This window comes from Bison bison, unplaced genomic scaffold, assembly GCF_000754665.1.
Source record: "Bison bison bison isolate TAMUID 2011002044 unplaced genomic scaffold, Bison_UMD1.0 scf7180017864484, whole genome shotgun sequence".
Taxonomy (NCBI): domain Eukaryota; kingdom Metazoa; phylum Chordata; class Mammalia; order Artiodactyla; family Bovidae; genus Bison; species Bison bison.
Window position 1 is genome coordinate 2,261,735 of NW_011495044.1, and position 19,176 is coordinate 2,280,910.

General features: G+C 39.6%; 1 protein-coding gene across 1 annotated transcript in view; it reads right to left on the reverse strand.

Moving 5' to 3' along the window:
• The window catches only part of CCDC30 (coiled-coil domain containing 30), a 146,391-nt gene that overhangs the window by 83,383 nt on the left and 43,832 nt on the right, over nucleotides 1–19,176 (reverse strand). The window contains 2 exon segments of the mRNA XM_010862665.1: nucleotides 15,944–16,042; nucleotides 18,411–18,526. Of these exon segments, the coding sequence (XP_010860967.1) occupies nucleotides 15,944–16,042; nucleotides 18,411–18,526 (215 nt within the window).

Here is a 19,176-nt window from a genome sequence, read left to right on the forward strand (position 1 = left end):
TCTTCTGGGAGTCCTATGATTCGAATGTTGTAGCGTTTAATATTGTCCTGGAGGTCTCTGAGATTGTCCTCATTTCTTTTAATTCATTTTTCTTTTATCCTCTCTGATTCATTTATTTCTGCCATTCTATCTTCTAATTCACTAATCCTATCTTCTGCCTCTGTTATTTTACTATTTGTTGCTTTCAGAGTGTTTCTAATTTCATTTATTGCATTATTCATTATATATTGACTCTTTTTTATTTCTTCTAGGTCCTTGTTAAACCTTTCTTGCATCTTCTCAATCCTTGTCTCCAGGCTATTTATCTGTGATTCCATTTTGATTTCAAGATTTAGGATCAATTTCACTATCATTATTTGGAATTCTTTATCAGGTAGATTCCCTATCTCTTCCTCTTTGGTTTGGTTTGGTGGGCATTTATCCTGTTCCTTTACCTGCTGGGTATTCCTCTGTCTCTTCATCTTGTTTAAATTGCTGATTTTGGGGTGTCCTTTCTGTATTCTGGCAGTTTGCGTAGTTCTCTTTATTGTGGCGTTTCCTCTCTGTGTGTGGGTTTGTACAGGTGGCTTGTCAAGGTTTCCTCGTTAGGGAAGCTTGTGTAGGTGTTCTGGTGGGTGGAGCTGTATTTCTTCTCTCTGGAGTGCAATGAAGTGTCCAGTAATGAGTTATGAGATGTCTATGGTTTTGGGGTGACTTTGGGCAGCCTGTATCTTGAAGCTCAGGGCTGTGTTCCTTTGTTGCTGGAGAATTTGCTTAGTATGTCTTGCCCTGGAACTTGTTGGCCCTTGTGTGGTGCTTGGTTTCAGTGTAGGTATGGAGGCGTTTGATGAGCTCCTGTCAATCAATGTTCCTTGGAGTCAGGAGTTCCCTGGAGTCAGGGTTTGGATTTAAGCCTCCTGCTTCCAGTTATTGGTCTTATTTTTACAGTAGTTTCAAAACTTCTCCTTCTATACAGCACCATTGATAAAACATCTACGTTAAAGATCAAAAGTTTCTCTTGTTATTCAAAGACTTGAGTCTCAAGATCTGGGAAACTGCAAAGGAGTGGGAAGGATCGAGCTAAATACGGAATCTCCAGAGGAAGAGCTGAGAGGGCGCCTGCTCTCTGAGACACCGAGGCCTGAACCGGCTTCCATACGACACTTCAACCAACGGAGGATCCTTCGTTATTGAATCCGAGTATGCGAAACCACGAAAGTGAAACCCGGGGGTTCAGAGAATGACTGGGTAAACCACTGGCTAAAACTATGTTAAGTTTTCTGATGATATTTTGAGAAACAAGATCCTTCAGTTGTATACTGTGATGAAAATGCATCTTGCTGACAAGGTCCCACAAACAAAGCTGAGATGTAGGCTGTGCCAACATATTACCCTATTGGCTGGACCTTTCTCTCCCTAGGTCACATATTTGATCTGTGCCCCAGTTCCTCAGCAACTTACTCTGTGATTTCAGAGTAACAACTTCAGATAGGATAAATTAGGCCTTGATTTAGTCATCTACCTCATGTGTTGTATTAAAATATAAATCAACATATTTTAACCATTGTGTTCAAGCCTTTAGTCCTTCCTACCATTTTAATCAACATAAGAGAGTAACTGAGGGTGAGAATTTTTAGCCAGGAGTTGGTGACAATCTAATAGGTAGGACTCTGGAAATTACACAGCTGGCAACCTCTCCGTTTAGTGTTGCACTGCCCCTAATCTGGCAGTGCCATTTTTATATTTGGGGAATTTACTAGAGTTGGGACATTACACCATTTTCCTAATTCTAAGTTCAGTATAATTGGAAAAGATGCTTTAAATTTTTTTTTTAGACTGTCTAAATTTATTTATTTTTTAAACTGCTGGCGATTTTCTTTTTTTCATTTCACATATGATATTATATGTGTTTCACTGCCATTCTCCCAAATCATCCCACCCTTGCCCTCTCCCACAGAGTCAAAAGACTGTTCTATACATCTGTGTCTCTTTTGCTGTCTCACATACAGGGTTATCGTTACCATCTTTCTAAATTCCATATATATGTGTTAGTATACTGTATGAGTGTTTTTCTTTCTAACAGACTTCACTCTGTATAATAGGCTCCAGTTTCATCCACCTCATTAGAACTGATTCAAATGTATTCTTTTTAATGGCTGAGTAATACTCCATTGTGTATATGTACTACTGCTTTCTTATCCATTCATCTGCTGATGGACATCTAGGTTGCTTCCATGTCCTGGCTATTATAAACAGTGCTGCGATGAACATTGGGATACACGTGTCTCTTTCCCTTCTGGTTTCCTCAGTGTGTATGCCCAGCAGTGGGATTGCTGGATCATAAGGCAGTTCTATTTCCAGTTTTTTAAGGAATCTCCACACTGTTCTCCATAGTGGCTGTACTAGTTTGCATTCCCACCAACAGTGTAAGAGGGTTCCCTTTTCTCCACACCTTCTCCAGCATTTTTTGCTTGTAGACTTTTGGATAGCAGCCATTCTGACTGGCGTGAAATGGTACCTCATTGTGGTTTTGATTTGCATTTCTCTGATAATGAGTGATGTTGAGCAAGAAAAGATGCTTTAAGTTTTTAAAGTTGAAGACATTTTAGTAAACATGTTTGTTTTTGCTTTTTTTTATTGTGATAAAATATATAAAACATAAAATTTACCATCTTAACCATTTTTAAGTGTACACTTCAGTAGTATTAAATATATCGACATTGTTGTGCAACCATTGCCACCATCCAACCCCATAACTCTTTTCATCTTGTAAAACAAACTCTGTATATATTAAACAACAACTCTCCAATTCTTACCTCCCCACAGATCCTGGCAACCACCATTCTACTTTCTGTCTTCATGATTTTTGACTACTCTAAGTACCTCATGTAAGTGAAATCAAATAGTTATCAGTCTTTTTCTGACTGGCTTATTTCACTTAGCTTAATGCCCTCAAGGTTCATCCACGTTGTAGCATACTGCAGAATTTCCTTCTTTTTAAGGCTGAATAATATTTCATTATATGTATATACCATGTTTTGCTTAATCATTCATTCACAGATGGACACTTGGGTTGCTTCCACATTTTAGCTATTGTAAATAATGCTGCTTTCAACATGTGTGTACAAATATCTGTTTAAGTCTTTCTCTTGCATATTTATCCAGAAGCAGGATTTCTGGGTTATATGACAGTTCTGTTTTTAAGTTCACCTTTTACATTATGTTATGGCTTCCCTGGTGGCTCAGACAGTAAAGAATCCGCCTGCAATGCAGGAGACCTGGGTTTGATCCCTGGGTTAAATGATCCCCTGAAGGAGGGCATAGCAACCCACTCTAGTATTCTTGCCTGGACAATCCACGGACAGAGAAGCCTGGTGGACTACAGTCCATGGGATCACAAAGAGTCGGACACGACTGAGCAACTAAGTACCATACAGCATGTGCTCTAAAAACTAAGCCATTGGGAAGCTTCTGTAAACTAACAAATTCATAGGTTAATCCTATGAATAAAGAGTAAAGTCCTGGCTGAAGTCCGAATATTTACCCTGAAATACAGCTTGACTTATAATCCACACTATGTGGCAATTTGTTCTATAATAATAAAAGAAACTCCGATTTCCAAGTCATCTCTTACTGAAGTTAGTTACCTTTTATGTCATCTTCATAAAAGACATGTCATACATAGAACATTTAAATACTTAATAATTCAATCTCACCTTTGTTTCTAATTCAGAATTCTCTCTTTGTAGCATGTCATATGCTATTAAAAAATGGTCTCTGTCTTTTGCTGCACTTGGAAGACTTTGAATTTCACGATAAAGGCATGTAAGTTCGGACTTTGATTTTTGCAATTCCTGATTTAAGAAATGACAATATTTAGTAGAACAAAACACGGCTTTCCATAGAAAATGTATACTACTGCTAAAAAGGAATCTTTGAAAAGATTCTGACAACTTTTTTGCTTTAAATATTTTAATTTATCCTCTGGCAGACAAATTCCTTTCTCTATTATAGTAAAGAAAAGATTCCTTAAGTCAAAAATTAAGCATTCTTTTTCTAAATTTGTCTTTCTCTTTTAATTTTCTTCCTGCTAAAAAAACAAAAGCAAAAACCACCCAGAAATTTAACACGAGGAAGCTCAAAGAGCCAAGGCAAGCGAGCCCAAGAGAGAGCCTAATGCTCCTTCTCATAGGGGGCCTATGTCTGGGTACTGGGGTCTCTACTCAGAGCTTGGCAGTACAAGCTGGTACAGAATTAGGTAGTTCCAGAAGCTAGCAGCAACCAGCCCAGAGGCGGTTTCTATACGGGGACAACCCTAACAGGGCCGGACTGTGTAAGAAGTGGTGTTTGTTGGTCTTGTTAAAGAGCTCTTCTCCACAGGCATCAGGGAACTGGGCTCCACAGGGCCTCTAGGAGGCCAAGTCTAAGGCCCCAGCTCCGCACTAGGTGCCCAGGCAGCGGAAAGCAGTCCTGGACCAGTCGTGGCTATGAAGGGTCACACGCCATTAGCATTCTTAATATCTATCATTGATAGGTTCAAAGACTGGGCTTCTTTTGTCCCCACTTTATACACTTTAAGGTGTGTAGAGATAAATTCTTCAGCAATTCCTGCATTAGTTATATTACCTGCCTTAAACTGTATTCTTTTACAGTTACTTTTTTATAGGTCAGGTGCTATGTTGTCTACCCTTAACCTTATGACAACCCCATGAGGTAGGGTTATTGAAACTGAGGCTCAGAGAATGTAAATGATCTTGTTATTCACATAGCCAGGAAGTGATAAAGCTGGGATTCAAACTGATTTCAAACACCGCTCTTCACGACAAATTATGCTGTCTTACTTCATGCATATTCAGTGACTTAACTAGGGATTCCTCTAACCCTCTGATTTTTTTTCCATATTCATGAGAGAAAACACTTTAGTTAGATGTAGATTTTTATTAAGTTTCTGTATTGATGACATAGAATATGTAGCGTTTGATTGGTGGATGACAGGGCCTGAGAGCCAGGCTGTGGTGTAGCTCCCTATAACAGGAGCAGATAACATAAAATTTACTTTGTGGTGCTTCCCAGGTGGCGCTAGTGGTAAAGAACCTGCCTGCCAATGCAGGAGACATAAGAGAAACAGGTTTGATCCCTGGGTTGGAAAGATCCCCTGGAGAAGGGCATGGCAATCCATTCCAGTATTCTTGCTGGAAAATCCCATGGACAGAGGAGCCTGGCAAGCTACAGTCCATAGGGTCGCAAAGAATCAGACATGACTGAAGCAACCTAGCACAAAGCATGCAATACTTGTTACTATTCCCAAAGGCTTGAGATCAGAAAGGGAGGAAAGTGCTGATGAGGAGAGAAGGTAGGGAGTGGCCATCCAAAACCACAGTGAGAGGGCAAGTGCTATCAGTGTCCTACCTCACTCCGTGGAAAATTCCTATCAGTCATTAGCATGAGATTTAGGGCACTGTGCCAGCTCTCACCCACCCTGCAAACTGATTGTCACCATCCTCTGAATTAATGATCTAGACTTGATGAACTCACTTCCAGGTCTCTCTTCCAAATATAGGCTGGTATGTCTCCTGATAGACCTTTCCAAGATGGTATTACCAGCAGTAAAAAGGAGAGACAAGCCCAGGACTCTACAATCATCTTAATAATCAAATCCCTTCTACTTAAAGGACTCTTTGGCTAGTGCTGGAACTCAGCCTGGAGAAACAGTCACCCTATTATTCCTAATATAAATAATATTCTATAGCTATAATTTATTTTAAAATAAAAATAAATAATATGAAATCCCTTAACTGCAAATGCAAAAAGAGGAAAATAACATCCTAAATGGCAAAATACCTCACTTTCAACTTCCAAAGCTCTCTGCTCTGTATTAAGATTAGATGTCAACTGCGTTTTTGTTTCTCTCTCTTCTGACAACTCACTTTCAAATATTTCAATTTTTTCTTGGCTCATTTTCAATATCTGCAAAAAGTATTTTAGATAATTAATTCTATGTATTCAATACAATAGTCATGTATCTTATAAACTTTGATAATACTTTTCTGCCTAACTCAGTTATAAAGTCATATGCGGAGAGACGAACCTGGCAAAACTAGATCATGGTACCATAGCTCATAAGATGGGTTTTTCTCTCTAAGCCTCTTTTTCTCAGCTGTAAAATGGAACTAAGACTTGTCCTATGTACATTATAGCCATAAGAGCAGGCGTCATCCTTACAATTTCAATATACTAGTTTATTCTAAATACAGTTTTAAAGGGCTCCTTCCTGAATGACTAATCCTGGAAGGTTTTCTATAACCACTGATCACGATCATAGGATGTAAATTTACCATTCTTTTTGCCTATTCTGGGGACTTCTCTCGTAGTTCAGTTGGTAAAGAATCTGTCTGCAGTGAAGGAGACCAGGGTTTGATCCCTGGGTGGGGAAGATCTCCTGGAGAAGGAAATGGCAGACCACTGCAGTATCCTTGCCTGGAAAATCCCAGGGACAGAGGAGTCCACCAGGGCTGCAGTCCATGGCGTTGCAGAGTCAGGCACAACTGAGCAACCAGCACGTCGTCTATTTTCAGTAATTCTTAAGCATCCTTATACAGTCTGCCTCATCTGTATTACAAAATGTAACTGAAAATCATCTTTTAATTTCTTACATCATTCAAATCTTGTACTTTCACTGTCTCTTGACCTTTCATGCTGGTTTCTCATCTGTCTTTCTATCTGATAATTCAGGCTCCAAGAGGGAAATCTTAATCCAAATAAACCATCAGCTAAAGTATAAACATATATTTGCTATTTTTAAAAAATGCTGAAAAGATAAGCTACATTTCTTAAGAATCTCTTCCGGAGGCTACAGCCTTGAAACCTCCCCTACCAGCAATTCCATCTTTTATCTGGTCTTGGATCCTTTGGAGAGTTGCTTTAAGATATATTTCAGTCCTTGCTCTGTTTGGCAACTTAACCAAAGGGAACAAGCACTATTAGAAAAACATACTACAGAATCCTGATGATTCTCAATTAATCAAGTTGATAATTTACCTTATTTTTTTAACTTTTATTTTTCATCAAACTTTAAACGTCTTATTTTGTATTGGGGTATAGCCAATTAACAATGTTGTGGTAGTTTCAAGTGAGCAGTGAAGGGACTCAGCCATACATATATGTGTATCCATTTTCTCCCTAACCCTTCTCCCATCCAGGATGTCACATAACATTGAGCAGAGTTCCATGTGCTATACAACAGGTCCTTGCTGGTCATCCATTTTGAGTTTAGCAGTGTGTACGTGACCTTCTCAAACTCCCTAATTATTCCTTGTTAGTGCTGATTGGCCCAGTAATAAAATTAAATGCAAAGGAGGTTTATGAGTATTTAGATGTAATTTCTGGAGAAGGAAATGGCAACCCACTCCAGTATTCTTGCCTGGAGAATCCCAGGGATGGGGGAGCCTGGCGGGCTGCCGTCTATGGGGTCGCACAGAGTCGGACACGACTGAAGTGACTTAGCAGCAGCAGATGTAATTTCGGAGAAGGCAATGGCACCCCACTCCAGGACTCTTGCCTGGAAAATCCCATGGACGGAGGGGCCTGGTGGGCTGCAGTCCATGGGGTCGCTAAGAGTCGGACATGACTGAGCAACTTCACTTTCATTTTTCACTCTCATGCATTGGGGAAGGAAATGGCAACCCACTCCGGTGTTCTTGCCTGGAGAATCCCAGGGATGGGGGAGCCTGGTGGGCTGGCACAGAGTCAGACACGACTGAAGCGACTTAGCAGCGGCAGCAGATGTAATTTAGAAACAGGAGACACCAACATTGATATTACTTATTACTGCTATTCAGAATTAGGTTTCAACAGAAACTTCAACTTGAACTTTTTAATTCAGAGATAAAAATATTCCTTTGGTAGGCTGAAGAAAGGAAGTAATTGATTTTTATCTAATCAAATTTGGGGGAAAATATTCTGGAGTTTGCTTATATTCCCAGGTTCATAACTTACTGCAAAGACTGTATTAACTTAATCTACAGATTAAAAAAAATCCATTAATTCAGTGAAGTTGGTTATCAATAATTTATCTTCCTCATGTTAAATATCAATAAAATAGAAATATTAATAGAAATTTCACATTGATGAGTTGGGAAAAATGGGGAATGCTACTGGAAAAACGATGCTGAAACCTAAGTGTAGCTTTCACGTATCCTCCTACCTAGCGGTATGGACAAAGGACCTACTAAAGAATCATGTTGACTTCCTAGCAGAAATGCACAAGGATACAGGGAAGAAAATATTTTATCCCCAGGTCAGCTTCTCCCTGTTCATCAGCTGCCATATGCACTGATTAATGTTTCTGCACATCCACACATGACATACTGATGCACTTAACACTCTGGCGTCTACTTAGCCTGCCCATGCACCTCCTGAGATGACTGAGTGCCAAGTGCAGTAAATGTTTTCAACTCTTAAAAATGAGTGCTCCGCCCATTTCTTTTGTGTTTTCTCTATACAAGAATGCCATGTACTTAAATGCTATAACTTCCAAGAGAGAGATTTTCAAAAGGATATATACTTGAAATTTACCATAGTTTGTGGCATACTAAAGACAGCCATACATTTAGGTGATTTATGTATTTCATGAGACTGATGATCAAAGTTTAAAGCAGAAAAACACAGGAAAGGGGTCACAACACTGTGGGAAATAAGCAATGGACATAGTGATCTCTAGACAACTGAAGGGAGCCTACCTCACCTGTCAGCCAGCAGTAAGCAAAGAGGTGAATGAACAGACTTCTAGGGGATCGCCTCACTGGCACGGGGTAACTGCCAACAACTCTGGAGAACACATAACAGCTCAGAATCTTCCACTTGCAGTGTTCTACTATCTGAAGGGTGGGGGCTATCTAACACTCTGAGCCAAATTGTGCCTCCCAGGCACCGTATGGACAAGAGTGACTGCTGTCCCCCACCCTCCACCCCCAGCACGTGCTTGTGCCATGCTCTCCTCTCTCATGGGCACAATCAAAGGAGATGGCGGATGCAGGCGCTGCAGAGAATAAAATGCTGCCGGGTCATCACCTCCAGACAGGGACGTGCTCCGCGCTGGGTGTGCTGTAGACCCCGTGCATTATCATATGCTCCCTCTATGAATACTCAAGAGAGTTGGTGTGATGTAGAAAATGGTCTCTAAGGCCAGACAGACCTGGATCAATTCCTGGTTGTGCCTCTTAAGTTATGAAGTTCCTCTACTCAAGTATGAAACAGAACATACCTAATCACGACGGGGAGGGCTGTTATAAGGATTATATAAGGTTATGTTAGTAAAACAAGATCACGCATGTGACCGATGATAAATACATCATGACTACTTTTTATTCCTGCCAGATACTTAGCATATCTTCCATTTTAAGCATCTTCTGGGACTTCCCTGGTGGTCCAGCGGCTAAGACTTCACGCTCCCAATGCAGGGGGCCAGGTTTAGTCCCTGGTCAGGGAACTAGGTCCCACATACTGCAAGTAAGAGTTCACATGCTGCAACTAAGCATTGTCTTTGAGAACATGCATACTGGTAGCACTAAGACAGCCTATTTAATGGTAAATCTGTCTGCATGTAAAAATGGATAAAGAACACAGTCATATATGGAGGAGTCTGTTTGACTTAAGGGAGTGGTTTTCTAAATTACTTATCCTTTTGAAGTTACAGGGCTTCTCGCTTCCTTTTATCTTCAGAAGAATTCTTATGGAGAAACTGCAGAGTGCCCACAAATGGAGGTGTCTCTGGCTGATGTGGAGGTAGAACACCTAAAGATTTGGACCTATGAACAGCAAGAATCTCTAAAACACAGTTTGGAAATTATACTGGCAAAAAAAAGAGCTTTGAAGTCAGTGGAAATCTGAAATCCTGACTTCTACATTTGTGCATCTGTGATCTTGGTTTCCTCACCTGTAAAGCAAGGTGAACAATACCTAAGCTCTCCAAAGGCCTGCTAACCTTAAGCGAATTATGTCAACCCCCCCGACCCCAACTCCCAGTAAAGTTACTGAAACATTATAGATACTCAAATATTAGTTTCTATCCTTTTACTTACTTTTTTGTAGGACACAGAAAATAAAGTAACTATAGGTCAGGATAATTGCATGAGACACTGAGTACCTGGCATCTTCCCTGGCAGCTCAGCTGGTAAAGGATCTGCCTGCAATGCAAGAGAACCCAGTTTGATTCCTGGGTTGGGAAGATTCCCTGGAGAAGTGATAGGCTACCCGCTCCAGTATTCTTGGGCTTCCCTGCTGGCTCAGACAGTAAAGAATCCACCTGTAATGTGGGAGACCTGAGCTCAGTCCCTAGGCTGAGAAGATCCCCTGGAGAAGGGAAAGGCTAGCCACAACAGTACTCTTGCCTGGAGAATTCCATAGACAGAGGAGCCTGGCAGGCTACAGTTCATGGGGTTGCAAAGAGTCAGACACGACTGAGTAACTTTCACTTTCCCAAGACCTGTCTGAAAGCTGAAGATCCATGACAAGGAAAGCATGGCACTAGGTCAAAATCTGGAAATGAGCTCAAGGAGAAGTGCTGCTATTCTCTACCTACTGATTACAGTACTCAGTTCACTTCATTCCCCTGCTAACACCCTTGACTTAATACTTATTGATATCACCACTATCCAGCTACTAAACATAATTAAGGAAGCTTGAGGTTTTTTTCTTCATGAAAGATTAAGAGAGAACTTTGAAAGCAAAAACCTATTTATAGTTACATCCTCTTTCCTCAGGAAATGGCTTTAAAAATCATTTAAGTATAATTGACTACTTATTTCTTAAGTAACTTCTCTAATTTTAGAGACCTTCTACTTTATAGAGAAGAAGCATTTACTTACAGTGTTCCTCAGTGCCCCTTTCCAGCTGGCTCTATCTGGGATGAAGTAGGTGACAGGATCACTGAGAGTCAATATAAAGCTTTATTATTTTAGGAACCCACACATATTTCAAGCCTTAATGAGAAGGAAAAGAAAACTGGTTTCTATCATAGCCTAGACAATTGAGATTAGACAGAAAAAATTTTCTAATACTTCAGGGAGAAAAACTGCATGATCTTCTTTTTGGAACATCTTTAAAAATAGGATAGATTCTCATTTATCCAGAATGTCATAGACAACGTCTATCATAGAGGAAGGTAGATTAACCAAATATTCTATAAGGGTCTTCTCTATTGTCAAGAATTCTACGATACAGAGGGCCACATGGTATCATATCTCACTTCAAGAAAGAACATGCCATGTTCTTTCTAGGCAGCCTCCAGTGAATGACTGAGCATAGTGAGAATAATAAAGCCTGGCCATTTCTGGCCAGTGTGGAACTTCTACAGGTTATTACTGTGCCAAAGCCCCCTGTTGGCCTGGGTTAGACTTCTCAGGGCTGCAATATTGTCTGAGGCTCTTCTTAACCGATTTTCCTTCTTTTTCTCTTTTCTTGAACAGATGTGAGAACTATATTATGACCTGAAGGTTTTGCCTGCCCATGTCTACTCTTTCCTTTTATCCTTCACAGGTATCACCCCTGTGAAGAACAACTCTTGTAATTCTAAGTTCATCTTGGTGTTGCTTCCTAGAGCAGCCTCCTTCAGGTTGATTTATGAATGACAGAACAAGGGATGGGCCACAAACATGGTCACCATTAAAAACAAAAGAAAATGATGATTTGATTAAAGACTTAAATATAAATATCCAACAAGTTCAGTGAGCTGCAAGAAGGATAAACTCAAAGACACCCACACTGAGACACAGTAGAATCAAACTACTAAAAGACAAAGACAGAAATAATCTTGAAAGCACAGCAAGACAGAAGTGACTCGTCATATACAATGGATCCTCAATGAGATTATCAGCAGATTTCTCATTAGAAGCTTTAGTGACCAGAAGGCAGTGGGCTGATACATTCAAAATGTTGAAAGAAAAAAACCTGTCAACTAAGAATCCCATATCCAGCAAAACTGTCTTTTCAAGAGTGGGGAAGAAATGAAGACATTCACAGATCGACAAAAGTTGAGAGACTTTGCTACCACTAGACCTGCCCTATGAGAAATCCCAAAGGGACTCATATAGAGTGAAATCAAAGGATACTAGACAGTCACTCAAAGCCATATGAAAAAATAAAGATCTCAGTAGAGGTAAATATAGGCACAATTATAAAAGCTAGTAGTATTTTAACAAGGGCTTGAAACACCACTTTTTTTTAACATGATTTAAAAGATTAATACATCATATTAAAATTATATATGTTATGACACTGATGAAATTTGAAGACCTCATGCTAACTGAAATAAGAAAGTCACAAAAAAACACTGTATGATTCCACTTAAATGAGGTACTCAGAGTAGTCAAAACCATAGAGAAAGAAAGTAGAATGGTGGTTGCCAGGGCTGGGAGGGAAGGGCAGAATGAGGAGTGTTAGGGAATTTAAATAAATAGTCTTGTTTAGGCTTCAGAGACAAAGGCCTCTGACCTTGCTTCTAACCTGCCTGGACACTGCCCTGACTGGGAATGACTGCCTGCTGTGAGCGCAAAACTTGCAGCACCGTAGATAAGATGGGGGAAGAATCTTGAGATTGTTGAGCCCCTGAAGGGGTCCTGGCTAACCAAGCCCCAGGCTTCAGTTCAGTTCAGTTCAGTCGCTCAGTCATGTCCAACTTTTTGAGACCCCATGGACTGTAGCATGCCAGGCTTCCCTGTCCATCACTAACTCTTGGAGACTACTCAAATTCATGTCCATCGAGTCAGTGAAGCCATCCAACCATCTCATCCCAGGCTTAGCAACATTTCAAGTTTTACAAAACAAAACAAACAGCATTAACAGGAAACCAGGCTTGCAATTTGGTCACAGATTGATGACGATACCAGTTTGCATCCGTCCTGGGATTATAAGTGGGAACCCTGAACTGCAGTCTCTCAAGTCTCACACACGGAGCCAACATGCTGCCTGGGACCCTTTCCCAACTGGGACTCCAGATGTGCTGTGACACGGGACTTTCCAGCGCTGTTTAAGTCTGGATGTTGGTCAAAACCCACTTTGTTGATGTATTCTCTGCTCTTTCTATTTCTCTTCTCTGTTAATATGTTGAAAGTAAGCTAGATAATTCTCTAACATATATCTGTATTATTTATTTGTATATAACGAGTGGCTTATTTTGTTAACAAATCCTCTGAGATGAAAGAAAGTGCAAACTTTGGGCAAAAAAAGGCGTTATTGTTTAATGGGTATAGAGTTTCAGGTTTGCAAGATGAAGAAAGTTCTAGAGGTGGATGGTGGTGAAGGGTGAAAAACAATATGAAGGTGCTTAATATCACTGAACTGTACACTTAAAAATCATTAACGAGGTGAATTTTCTGTTATATGTACTTTACTACTGTAAAGAAAACAAAATCAGAAAGTTTATCACTATATCTGCACTAGAAGAAATGTTAATCAATGTTCTTTGAGCTGAAGAAGTATGGTACCAGATAGAAATGTGGACCTGTGCAAGGTAATGATGAGCTCAAGAAATGGCCAATAAGCATAAGAAAATACACTCAGTATCAATAGTCAATCAGGAAATGCAAATCAAAACTATACTGAGATATTACTTCATACCCATTAAGATGGCTATAATAAAAGAGACAAAATGTAACGAGTGTTGGTAAGACATGGAGAAACTGGAGCACTTATACACTGCTGATGGGAATGTTAGATGGTACAACTGCTTTGGAAAATAGTCTGGCAGTTCTACAAAAAATTAAATATAGAGTTAATATAGGACGCAGCATTTCCACTCCTATGTACATACTGAAGAAAAATGAAAACTTGTTCACACAAAAATGTGTACATGGATGTTCATACCAGCATTATTCATCACAAAGTGGAAGAGAGTCTGACAGTTTCTTATAAAATTAAACATGCACTTGCTCTGTGATTCAGTAATTCCACTGCTAGGTATTTATTTAAGAGGGAAAAAACAAACTGGTATGTGAATACTAGCAGCTGTTTCATAATAGCTGAAAACAACCTGATTATCTATTAACCAGTAGCTAGATAAACAATGGATAGTATATCTATACATACAGGAATATTACTCAGCAGTTTAAAAATGAACTACTGATATAAGAAACAACATGGATAAATCTCAAAAGCATTATTATATTAATAAGTGAAAGAAGCCAAACACAGAGTATATACTAGATGGTTCTATTTATTTAAAATTCTAGAAATGGTATGGTCATAGAAAGTGGTGGAGTGGGAGGCACTGATAGCAAAAGGTGAGGGAAGGTTTTAGGTTAACGAATATGTTATTTTCTTGATTGCAATGGTTGCGGTTTACAGGTGTATGCCTTTATCAAAGCACATTGAACGCAACTCTTAAAATACGTATTTTATACTGTATTAAATATTTAGTGAAATTAACTTTATAAAAGCAACAAATAAGGTTTAAACATTTGAAAAATGCTCAATCTCACTACCATTAGATGACTGAAACGAAAACTACACTGAGATACCCATTGTCATTTGCATTTGGTAAAGATTTCATAAACATTTGCATGTTTACTAAATGCAAATATTTGACAATATATTCAGTTAGTGAATCTTTGGGAAACTATCTTTCTCATACACTGCTGAGGGAAAAGGAAAATGATGCAATTTCCACTGGGCAGTATCTGGCAACACTGACCAAAATGACTGATGCATCTACTCTCCACCCTTATAATCCCATTTTTGTGACTCTATCCTACAGAAACACCTGTATAAATATGCAAAGGACTAGAAATAACTCGAGTGCCCATCAACAGGAGACTGGTTAAATAAATTATAGTACATCCACACAACAGAATGCTAGCTGCTCTAAACAATGAGGGAGATCTCTCTGTATGATATGGAAGGATCTCCAGAGGCATTTTAGTAAAAACAGAAAGAAAAAAAGAAAAGGAAGGAAAGGAGGAAATCTGAATAAATATTCAAAATCCTTCTATATGAATGAACATATGTATACCTTTATTCATAAAGAAGGATAAATAAGAAGTTAATTAAATCAACTTTAAATCAGAGTGCCACCATTCTGGGTTGCCTGGGAGAAATTCTGGTAAAGAATCCTGAAATCTTGCCTGGAAATTCCTTCTTCCCTTCCTTCCTCATTTTCTTTCCTCCCTCCAGCACCCTCCTTCCTTCATTCTTTTCTTCCTCCACCTTCTTTCCTTCCTACCTTTTCTCCTTTCCTTCCTTCCTACAAAATGCATTATTGCCTAGGAAAGAGTTTTGGAAGACAAGAAGAACATTGGCTCCTTAGGTAGGGCATCAAGAAATCCAGTGGCTATAATTTCCTTGATACTGAGGAGGTGGGGGGTGTAGGGCCCAGGGAGTTACAGTAAAAAAGACAAGCTCCAGTGAAGGAGATCGCTCAGCAACAAGCAGCGTTACTCGTCTTAGGTGTACAAGAGCAAAGGCTGCAGCAAAACCACCTCTCTTTGAGCGGAAAGTCTGAAACCACCCTCTGTATGACACACTGGCTCTTGCTACAATCTGCCTTGGGTTTGGTCATTTTGCCCACCACTTCAGAGGCTGACTGTGCTGAAAAGACTGGAAGCTGTACACACTGGAGCCTAAACCATATTTTAGTTTTCTCTGATATGTGGCTCCCACTCCCCACTCCTCACCACTGGTTGAGGCTATAAAGCAACTTCATTTTGACGATTAAAAATGCCCATATTGGTTATATTTTTGTAAGACTCTTTTTTCTTTAACAAAACCCATTATATTTTTCATATTAATCATTCCCTGTGGGGAGGAAGTGAATAGAAACATATCCTATCCTCTATACTCAAATTTCTTTCTCCACACTCTGGCAAGGCAATAGGAAAAGGCGGGCAAGAAAAGAGTAGCACGTGCTCAGCGCCAAGCTGTAAAATGCAGCTCACTTCAAAATGAGAAGTCAGAAATAACAGAACTTTACTACCTCTACTTTCTGTTCAGTACCCACAGGTTTTCCAGGAGAGTGGTTTCCAAGATGCTTATTCTCTTGAGCTTCACAAGTTCGTCTTTTAAGTCGTTCAACCTGAAATACAAAAGCATTTTAAATACAAAGTGGTAGGGGGTTGCTTTATTTAAAAAATAGATAGGTTATACATGAATACATTCTCTGTGCGAAAAATTTAAACAATATATAGGTATATAGACTAAAAAGTGATCTTTTCCTTCACATAACTTTGTGCCACAATTTCATTTCCCTTTCCAGAAGTAACAATGTTTCAGATATACCCTTCCTGAACTTTATCTCACATGTATGTACGTGTGTTGTTGTTCAGTCGCCCAGTCATCTCCAACTCTTTGTGTGTGTATATATATATATATTTTGTGTGTGTGTGATGCATACTAAGTCATTTCAGTTGTGTCCAACTCTTTGGGACCTCATGGACTGTAGCCCACCAGCCTGCCAATGCAGGAGACCCAGGTTCAATCCCTGCGTTGGGAAGATCCCCTGGAGAAGGGAATGGCTACCCACTCTAGTATTCTTGCCTAGAGAATTCTATGGACAGAGGAGCCTGATAGGCTACAGTCCATGGGGCTGAGAAAGACATAGACATGACTGAGCAAACATATATAAATATATATGTGAAGTGAAGTCGCTCAGTTGTGTCCGACTCTTTGTGACCCCATGGACTGTAGCCTACTACGCCCCTCCGTCCATGGGATTTTCCAGGCAAGAGTACTGGAGTGGGTTGTCATTTCCTTCTCCAGAGGATCTTCCTGACCCAGGGATCAAACCCAGGTCTCCCGCACTATAGGCAGATGCTTTACCATCTGAGACACCAGGGAAGTCCAAATATATGTATATATATGTAAAACATATACAAACATGTTTAAAATACATTGAATATATTTTATCAGTATTATATGTACAAATTTATAGAGATTTAGACAACTTGAACAGTGTTTATTTATTCTTATGATTGCATTTTAAAATTATGATAAAATATACATAACACAAAATTTACCATTTTAACCGTTTTTAAGTATATAGTTGAGAACCACTAAGCATATTCACATTATTATGTAACCACCACCGCCATCCATCTCCAGAATTCTTCTCATCTTGCAAAACTGAAACTCTAATCATTAAGCAATAACTCCTCATCCTGCCCTTCCCCACAGCCCCCCAGAAACCACTATTCTACTTTCTATCTCTGTGATTTTTGACCACTTTAGGCACCTCATATAAATGGAACTATGCACTATTTGTCTTTATGTGACTTGCTTAAGTAGTGTAGTGGCTTCAAGTTTCACCTATGCTGTACCATATGTTAAAATATCTTTTCTTTTTAAGGCCCTATTACACACACACACACACACACACACACACACACACCATACTTTGTTTATCCATTCATCTGTCAATGGATACTTGAGTTGCTTCAACTTTTTGGCTATGAATATGAGTGAATAAATCTCTTCAAGTGCCTGCTTTCAATTCTTTTGGGTATATAACCAGAAGCAGAACTGCTGGTAACTCGATGTTTACTTTTTAAAGGGAGTACATACCGTTTTCGAGTGTGTCTGAACCATTTTACATTCTTAACAACGATATACAAAGGGTTCTAATTTCTCAACATCCTCATCGACATTTGTTATTTTTTATTGTTTTGATAATAGCCATCCTAATGAATAACTACTCATTCTTGCAACAAAATTTCTTGAGCACTTAGAGTGTGTGCCAGGCATTGTATTACATACCAGAGAGATGATTGTGAAATGAATAGAACTAAAATTGAAGTGACATAACACTCCAGTACTCTTGCCTGGAAAATCCCATAGACGGCGGGGCCTGGTGGGCTACAGTCCATGGGGTCGCTAGGAGTCAGACACGACTGAGCGACTTCACTTTCACTTTTCACTTTCACACATTGGAGAAGGAAATGGCAACCCACTCCAGTATTCTTGCCTGGAGAATCCCAGGGACGGGGGAGCCTGGTGGGCTGCCGTCTATGGGGTCGCACAGTCGGACACGACTGAAGCAACTTAGCAGCAGCAGCAGCAGCATAGTATATCTAGAACCTGGAAGTGCATATTAAAAATGATTCAAAAACATAATACAACTAAGTGTTTAGTATTAACAAACTCAAACTTTGGTAAATGTGAAAAGCATAAACTATTATCTAAATCCTTATTAAAAAGAAAAGATCCTATTGAAGCACAATAGCAATAACATTACTGTTCAGCATATGTGGTTAAAATGTATGAAGCAGAAACACTGATACAAAGCGTCCAGGTCAAAGTATAGCATCTACCTGCCATGTTATAGCCACCAGAATCAGACTTCACTAATGACCAATGGATGATGTATTATCCATCTAGGCGGCTCTAACTGCTGTTAGTTTATACACATTTAAATTAACTCTAGGAACAAATTTAATTAAACAACTTACCTCTTCTCCAAGTACTTTTTTTTCTGAGTCAAGTGATCGAACCCGATTTCTTAGAGCCAGAATTTCCTCATCCAGTCTCTGATTATGTTCTTTTGCTTTCCGTAGGTCAACTGAGTCTAAAACAAAGAAAATGCAATTGATTCAATTGGACTGAAGTTTTTTCCAATTAATTTATTTATTTTCTGCTGCACTAGTCTTCGATGCTGTGCGTGGTATTTCTCTAGCTGCTGAGAGCGGGTGCTACTCTTCGCTGAGGTGTGCAGGCTTCTCAGTGCAGTGGCTTCTCTTGTGAAGCAGAGCCTCAGTAGTTGTGGCACACGGGCTTAGATGCCCCATGGCATGTGCGATCCTCCTGGACAGGGATCCAGCCTATGTCCCCTATATGGGCAGGTAGATTCTTAACTACTGGACAACCAAAGAAGTCCATGGATTGAAGTTTTAATTTGGGGGCATTAAGTCTAAAAATGGAGGAAGTGCTATTTCCTGCTCTTCTTGTCAGTTCTACCATGTCTCTGCACATGTGATTCTCCGCAAAGAAGAGCTGCTAGACTCTCAAGTCCAGCCCTAGAATGTTGTACCAACTCACGAAACAGAACAGAATGTTTTGTCAATTCTCATGCCGGTCTAGTGAGTTGGACTTTTTCAGAGCAGTGTTTCCAGCAATAGAGGTTCTTCCAGGACCCGGAATTTTAAAACAATTGAACCTGCCTTCTAAAACCCAAATGACCAAGAAAATCATCTTCCTAGGCTCCTGTGGTCCCATCTC